The 7,386-nt window shown below is 54.9% G+C and overlaps 1 protein-coding gene across 5 annotated transcripts in view; it reads left to right on the top strand.

The window, feature by feature from the left end:
* RNF220 (ring finger protein 220) overlaps positions 1–6,534 on the top strand; it is a 224,128-nt gene extending 217,594 nt beyond the window's left edge. For 3 of the 5 annotated variants that reach the window (XR_004345500.1, XM_032603501.1, XM_032603524.1), the window contains 5 exons: positions 10–65; positions 182–260; positions 4,423–4,531; positions 4,679–4,753; positions 5,507–6,533. Coding sequence is in view for 3 of the 5 variants with exons in the window: in XM_032603501.1 (XP_032459392.1) it covers positions 10–65; positions 182–260; positions 4,423–4,531; positions 4,679–4,753; positions 5,507–5,578 (391 nt within the window). In the remaining 2 variants the exon portion in view is untranslated. Of the gene's footprint in view, positions 1–9; positions 66–181; positions 261–4,422; positions 4,532–4,678; positions 4,754–5,506 lie in introns of all 5 variants that reach the window. The other 2 variants (XR_004345505.1, XM_032603511.1) reach the window with 2 other exon arrangements.
* Positions 6,535–7,386: the final 852 nt, after the last annotated feature.

Raw genomic sequence — 7,386 nt, forward strand, 5'->3', positions numbered from 1 at the left:
TTCCTCTAGTGGTGGCCCTCCCAGCACACGCATCACACCTGAGTTCTCTAAATGGGCCAGTGACGGTAAGTCCTAACGCAGGTTAGGAGTGATGGGGGGTGGTAGTGACTGCCTTAAGCCCAACCCCTCACCTGTGCTGCCCAGTCTGGCCAGAGTGTGAGTTGCCTCTCTGTCCCAGCAGAGATGCCATCTACCAGCAACGGTGAGAGCAGCAAGCAGGAGGCCATGCAGAAGACCTGCAAGAACAGTGACATCGAGAAGTGAGTGGCCAGGAGGGAGGCCCGGGGAACCACAGCTCAGTTGGAGGGCGAGGGGCCCTTTGCTACCAGGAAGGCCTGCTGCCCTGGGCACACAGCCGACGGTGGGGCCCAGCTGGTGCTGAGCATGCCTCTGTGAATTGGTCGCTGGGCCCGGGCCCTGGGAACCTTCGTGGAGGGAGGAGCAGTCAGCCTGCCTGCCTGCCCGCCCGCTGCAGAGGCCTCCGCCCAGGGAGTGTGATGTATGGCTGCCCAGCCCAGCCAGCACACTTGATTCATCTCCAGTTTCTGTTTCTTAATCGGGAGCTAAATTGGTTTCATTTTTCTTGTCCCGGTGGCACTTGCAGTGGGTTTTAGGCAGGAGTATTGGGTCTCATCACTTCTGGTAGGAATTTTTGGCCGGTGTTCTCAGGCAGGGGAAAAGGGGATCTGTTAGCACTTCTCCCAGGGTTGGGCAACCCCTGGCCTGGATCCTCAGGAGCCACCAGGATTTGAAATCAGCAGGGCACCTTACTGCCTTTCCAGAAGCCCAGGCAAGGCCAGTTCTGGCCCCAGGAGGTGGCATTGTCCAGTTCTGGCTGCCTGGAGCTGCTGCCATTGGCCATTGCCTAACTCCTCACACCCGCCCCTCCCTCCTCTCGCGGCTAGGTTGCCCAGGGTTAAAAGGCAACCTCTTCATTCCAGGGCCAGTGTTCCATCTTGCCTTCTGCCAGGAGAGTGGATTGCAGGCCGGTGCAGGGCCGGGTCGGTGGCCCAGGGTCACCTCCCATTTGTTTCCCTCCATTTTGTGTTGTCATAAATTCATTCCAGCCCGTTGTGGTTGATCAGTTTATCTCGGCCAGGGCCGTGAGTGCTGCTGGCATGATGTATGGGCCGCAGCGTGGGGCCCAGCTGCCCATGAATCACCGCAGCTGCTCCATGTCAGCGCCAGAGCGGGCCGTACGGGTTCGGCGCAACCAGCTTGAGGTGGGGGGGGAGGAATGACGTATGGATGTTTATTTAATAATTCTCTCCTACTCCAGCTGAGCGGGGCGGGCGGGGCCGTAAGGGGCACCCACCCTCATCTGGAGGGGCTGCTCATAAATCAGAAAGACAAGATCATTAATCAGGGGTGGCGCCCAGGGGGAGGTGGGGGCCAGAACCAGTGGCCATCCATGAAGGTCCTACCCGCTGAGGGCTGGGGGAGCTGGGGACTGTCCCACCTGTGTGAGCACAGGCACCAGTGGGCAGGGCTGTCTGGGATGAGCTGGGGACTGGCTCAGTCATGTGCAGAGATCTCCATTGGGTCTGGATTTGCCAAGATTAGGGCCCTTCAGTCCCCATGATGTCTCTCTTCCCTGTACACATTATGGGTTCCCATCCTAGATCTTTTTCACAACCTAGGGGAGGAGAAAGGAAGACATGGCTTCTTCCAAGAAATTCTCCACCCCATACCCTAGAGGGGCTCAGGAATAGCTCACAACCTACCTGGGTCAGGGGCCTGGAGGACTGGGTAGTTCACCAGAGCAAAGAATAGAGGCCAGTTATGTGCCGAGCAAATCCAAGATAGGGTGGGCTCTGGAATTGTATGTGGCCTTGGAGCCTTTGGAGATGGAAGTGGGAAATGGCTTCATTCTCTCCTGGCCCCATCCTTTTTGCCTTCCCAGCCCTAACTCATTCTCTGGTTTGGGGTTTGACAGTTAGTTTTCTACTCGGGTAGGCTGCCCCCAGCTCCAGGCCTTGGTTTCCCAATCTTTGAAATAACCTCATAGGATCAGCCTGGTCCTTGGAGAGGAAGGGAACACAGCTACCCATCCTTGTCTCCTTGTCAGGAACTTACCAACAGTCCAGGTGGGGATGGCACATAGAGCATTGGGCAAAGTGCCTGGGGGAGGAGCCAGCCGTGCAAGTGCTTGTGAGGAAGGAGGGGATGGTAAAAGCTTTCCAGAGCTGGAAAGTTGAATGGATGCTCCCAGGAAATCCGCCAGTGCCAGGAGGAGTTGTAGTCAGAGCCTTTCTCAGCTTCCCTGGAGAGAGGCAAGGCAGAAAGAATCATGGACCCATGGAGTGATGGATCTAGAGCATCCCTGACATAGGGACACAGCCATCAGGAAGTCACATTCTGTGTTGCTGCTAGTGCCCTAAAAGAGAAAGGTCAGAGATCAAAGTTCATTGCTGCCCATGAAATGTTTCCCATCATCCTACCCATGCCCCCCCATTACCACTTACACCCAGCAGGGACAGACTACCTGTAAGCTTTCAGGTTTTCTGGGCCAACTCTCTCCCCTAAGCTGGCAAGACAGGCCACCCTAGGAGATGGTCCTTGCCCACACACCACCCTTGTGATTCTACCTCAGCTGATTGAATACACCCTTTAAACCTCAGCTCTTACCCTTTACAGCCCTCTTCCAACATTCTCAACAACTTCCTGTAAATTGCCGGTAAGATAAACTTTCCTCTCTGATTGCGGCATCTGGGGTCTTCTTGGACACAGTCTCCTTTCCCAGTGTAGCACCTTCTGCTTACTCAGAAGTGAGCCTTCCAGCCAGATGGGGCTCTAGGGCCTCTAGGCCTTGTTCCCACTGTTCCCTCAGCCTGGAGGCCTGTCTCCTCCTGCGTGTAGCCAGTGTAGGGTAGTGGTTACTTACACAGTTACTGGTTGATCACAGAATCAGTCAGCCAGGGTTTGAATCCCATCTTCCCCACTCTGTGAACCTTGGACAGGCTACTTTTTCTGTGCTTAGTTTCTTCATATATAAAATAGGAGTATTAGGATCTCATCATGGGGTTTTTGTGAGGTGTAAATAAGATAATTACTTTTAATCCCTCAGTACAATCCCTGGCATTTAGTAAGTGCTTAATACATTTTAGCTCTTTTATTTGTATTATTGTCCTTATTATTCCCTAAAGCCTGTCTCCAGTGCCATCTTTTCTACTCCTCCAGGAAGCATTCTTCGTCCTCTGAGCCTCTCCAGGTTCTGTTGACTTGTTTTAGGAGAGGTGGGAGGGATCACTCTTTAGAATAGTCCTAGCTATTCCCTGTTCAGTATTGCAGCTCAGAGAGTCTTCAGGAAGTTGTAGGGACCTTGTGCAGGGCTTGGACTACGGGTGAGGACCAACAGGACATCTGACATGTCTAGGAAGAAGCAAGCAGGAGCCCTTGAGGTAGGCTAGGACTATAGCCAGGGGCCTCATCAGTCCCCGCATTTTTCACTCTCCCTGGGGGTTGGCCCAGCTGTTTCTTCAGCAGATGTTTATTCATACTCACGTGCCTAGTATGGGGCTAATGTTCAGAGTGTAGTGGTGTAGTGAGCAGCTTGCCCTCAGGGAAGTGAGTCTAGCAGTGACAGACATTTGTGGTTACACTGCTGTGGTGAAGTCCAGTACAGGGGCTGGAAGAGCACAGAAGGGGCAGCCACCATTGGGGTACTGGCTGGGGGCTTGGAAAAGGCTTCTGGGAGGAGGTGGGAACTAGGCCTGAATGATGAGATGGGACTAGTGAGTTAGGAGGTTGGGGTGATCCAGAAGGAGCAGAAAGTGCTGAGAGGCCAGTAGAGTGAAAAATGGTGGGGTGTGTGGGGAAACTCAGGAGTTTGGCATGGATGGAGCATAAAGTACATGGCAGGGCACTTGAGGGATGCAGCTGGCGGGGACCGGCCCAAGGAGGCCCTTGTAAGCTTGTGGAGAGTTTGGTGGAGCTTTATTCTGAGGTAGACACTAAAATGTTAGAAGTAGAAGTGGTCAGGTTTGCAGAATTCTAGGTGCTAGGAGAACAGAATGGAACGAGGGGACTGGGGTCTGAGAGGCCATTCAGGTTGATGGCACAATCCACAGAGGAAATCATGAGCACCTGGACTAGGGGTGGTAGCTGTGGAAAGAAGTGGAGATGCCAGAGATATTAGGAGCTAGATGACAGATTTTGGATGTGAGGAGTGACTGGGAAGAAGTGGTTTGAGAATGGTTCCCAGGTGTCTGGTTTAGAAATTCACCAGGACCGGAGGTAGAGGAGCAAGGAGAGGGTGAGGAGTGCAGTTCTGGAATGTGGAGTTTGCGGATCGAGGATATGGGTGGTGCGTCTAGCAGACAGCTATATATGCGATTCTGGAATTCAGGGGAGTTGTAGGCTGGAGGTTCAGGTTAGGGATGCCAGCCTGCTGCCTGCCCAGGTATGCCATCCTCTTTGCAGAATCACCGAAGATTCAGCTGTGACCACGTTTGAGGCCCTGAAGGCTCGGGTCAGGGAACTGGAGCGGCAGCTATCCCGTGGGGACCGTTACAAATGCCTCATCTGCATGGTGAGAGGAAGGGAACCTCGGGCGCCCTTGCTGAGGCTTCAGTGCTCCCTGGGGGTTGGAGAGGGTCTCTGCCCTGTGATCTGGGCCCTTCAGAGGGTGGGACAGCCTCAGAGTGACCCCTCCCTTCTCTGCCCATTTTCTCCCTAGGACTCATACTCGATGCCCCTAACGTCCATCCAGTGTTGGCATGTGCACTGTGAAGAGTGCTGGCTGCGGACCCTGGTGAAGTGGCATGGGGGTCGGGAGTGGGTGGCCATTTGGGGTACTGCCCAGATGTCCATGCTCGTGCTTGAGCCTGCTTCGGGGGAGGAGGAGCGAGGAGCAGGGGAGCAGAAGCATAGACCACAGCCCGAAGCCAGGATGTTCACCCCCAAGCTCACTACCCTCTCTCCTCCCCGACCCCAGGTTTATTAAATTCTCCCCACCGGTGGGTTCTCTTGCCTGCTCCCTTCCCCCATCTCCCCACCCCAGCAGGCCCACGTATGACGCATAGCAGTGAGATCCCGGGTCAGGAGGAGGCTGGGTGTGGGTAAGCAGGACCAGGGCCCCAGCCCCTCCCCCTCCCATTACTAAGCTCCTTCTGCTCCTGCCCCTGTTCTTCGCTCGGGAGCAGCCATTAAAATGTCGCCCGGAGACAGCAATAAAAGGCCCGGACGTGGGCTCTGTGTCCTGATCAAAGGCCGCGTGTAATCTCGTTAGGGCCGCGGCAGCCACAGCTGGACCCAGCCTTGTTCTCATTACTGGGGCTCCCGCTGCGGACCTGGCCAGCCGGTTTGATCCTGGCGTCTCCCCAACACAGGAACGTGCCTGCCTGCTCACAGAAGCCGACCATGCCTCCCCAGCGCAGGCGGGCAGGACCGATCCGAGGTCCCAGCATACAGCTGGTTCAGGGAGATGCAGCTGCACGCCCAGGGGCTCACACGAGCAAATGTGCAGCACAGGGTATAACCAGAGCCCTCCCTGTTCTCCCTGCAGGGTGCCAAGAAGCTCTGCCCTCAGTGCAACACCATCACAGCGCCCGGAGACCTGCGGAGAATCTACTTGTGAGCTGGCCACCCCAGGCAGGCCTTGCCTCGAGCGTCCCACCTGCCCCGCCTGTGACGTGACCCCCCCCCCTTGTACATACTTACACACAGGTTTCCCGTGTACATATGTGCACACACAAACGCACACACACATGCACACACACAGGACTCGAGCCAGAGTGGAGGCTGAGGCCCAGGCCCTGCCTGCTGGCTCCCACCAAGATTGGGGACCATACCTGTTCCAGGTTCCGTTCCCAGGATGGGGCAGGGAGGTGGGGGTAGGGGGAGTAGCCAGGCAAGGCTCCTGAGATCCAGCACCCCCCCCCCCCCGCCGACTGACAGATGGACAGACAGACATGCAAACACCAGACTGAAGCACATGTAATATAGACCGTGTATGTTTACAATGTTGTGTATAAATGGGACAACTCCTCACCCTCTATCCCGTCCCCTGCCCTTTGGTTGTATGATTTTCTTCTTTTGTTAAGAACACCTAGAAGCAGTGCCTCGTTCAGGGCTGGCTGGGGGCTCGGCCCATCCACCTCTTGGGGTGCCTGCCTCTCCCTCCCCACTCCCTCTCCCGTGGTTCTCTTCCCTCTCCCATGTGCTCGGTGTTCAGTGGTGTATATTTCTTCTCCCAGATGTGGGGCACGTGCCCCAAGGGACATGATCCTCTCCTTAGTCTTAGCTCCTGGGGCTCCTCATAAGGAGTTGGGGGAGGGGGGAGGCACAGGAAATGGGAACCGAGCTGAAGCAGGGGCTGAGACTGGGGCTGGATGAGGGTGCTCCTGGCTACCCAGCCTTCTGCAGAGAACCTTTCCTGGGATTAGACTGCTGTTCCCAGGGAAAAGTGTTTGTCTCCCCTGCCCTTCTTGTGGGCCCCATGGTGTGATGCTGTGTCTGTATATTCTATACAAAGGTACTTGTCCTTTCCCTTTGTAAACTACATTTGACATGGATTAAACCAATATAAACAGCTGCTGCCTCTGTGCATGTGTATAGGAAGGGGTGGATGATGGGGTGGTATGAACAGAGGCAGTTAAGGGGTTAATTCCTGGCCGCAGTGCGGGAAAGGACTTGGCTTCGGGTTTGTAAAGCAGTGTGGGGTTGGTCTGCTCAGGGGCCCTAGAGCACTGTCGGTGGGGGTGAGGCCGGGACCTGGACTCCTGACTATTGATGGGTAGGGGCTCCAGGTTAATTCCTTATCGATGCAGAATCGTCAGCTCGTTAATCACAGAAGAGGTCAGAGCTTGGGGCTACAGAGGGGTTGCAGGCTCTATCCCCCAGTCTAGGGCTGGAACAGCTATAAGCTTGGGTGAAAACGTAAGCCCCAAATCTCTGTCCCTTTCTAGTCCCTTGAAGTGAGCCAGGGACCAAAAATGGAACCACCATCTCAGTCCCCTGTGGCTTCTTCTGTTCTCCATCCTAGTGACCAACAGTCTGGTATAGTTAACTGCCCAGATGAAACAAACAGTAGGAACCTCCTTTAAACAAAGTGGGCCTTCAAGTCAGGGAACTGAGGCTGGGCAGCCAGCACTGGAGATGGACTTTTGTCAAACAGTTATCCCCATGGCTGCCCAGTGCCAGTGAGTGAGCAGCATTCTGGGTACTTGGGCAGGGGCTCAAAGCTGCAGATGAGTCCTTGTCCCCCACACACAGCTGTTTTGACAAAACAAGATTCTGCTAAAATTCAAGACCTCAGTATCTTTATGACTCCAGACTCATCTCCTTCACACATTCTCACACAGCAGGCCCACCCTCCATCTTCCCAAATCTGACACACCTGTCTCCTCTGGGCTGCCCACAGTGAATATTATAGAATCAGGTCTA

The sequence above is a fragment of the Phocoena sinus genome, chromosome 1, assembly GCF_008692025.1.
Source record: "Phocoena sinus isolate mPhoSin1 chromosome 1, mPhoSin1.pri, whole genome shotgun sequence".
Classification (NCBI taxonomy): Eukaryota; Metazoa; Chordata; class Mammalia; order Artiodactyla; family Phocoenidae; genus Phocoena; species Phocoena sinus.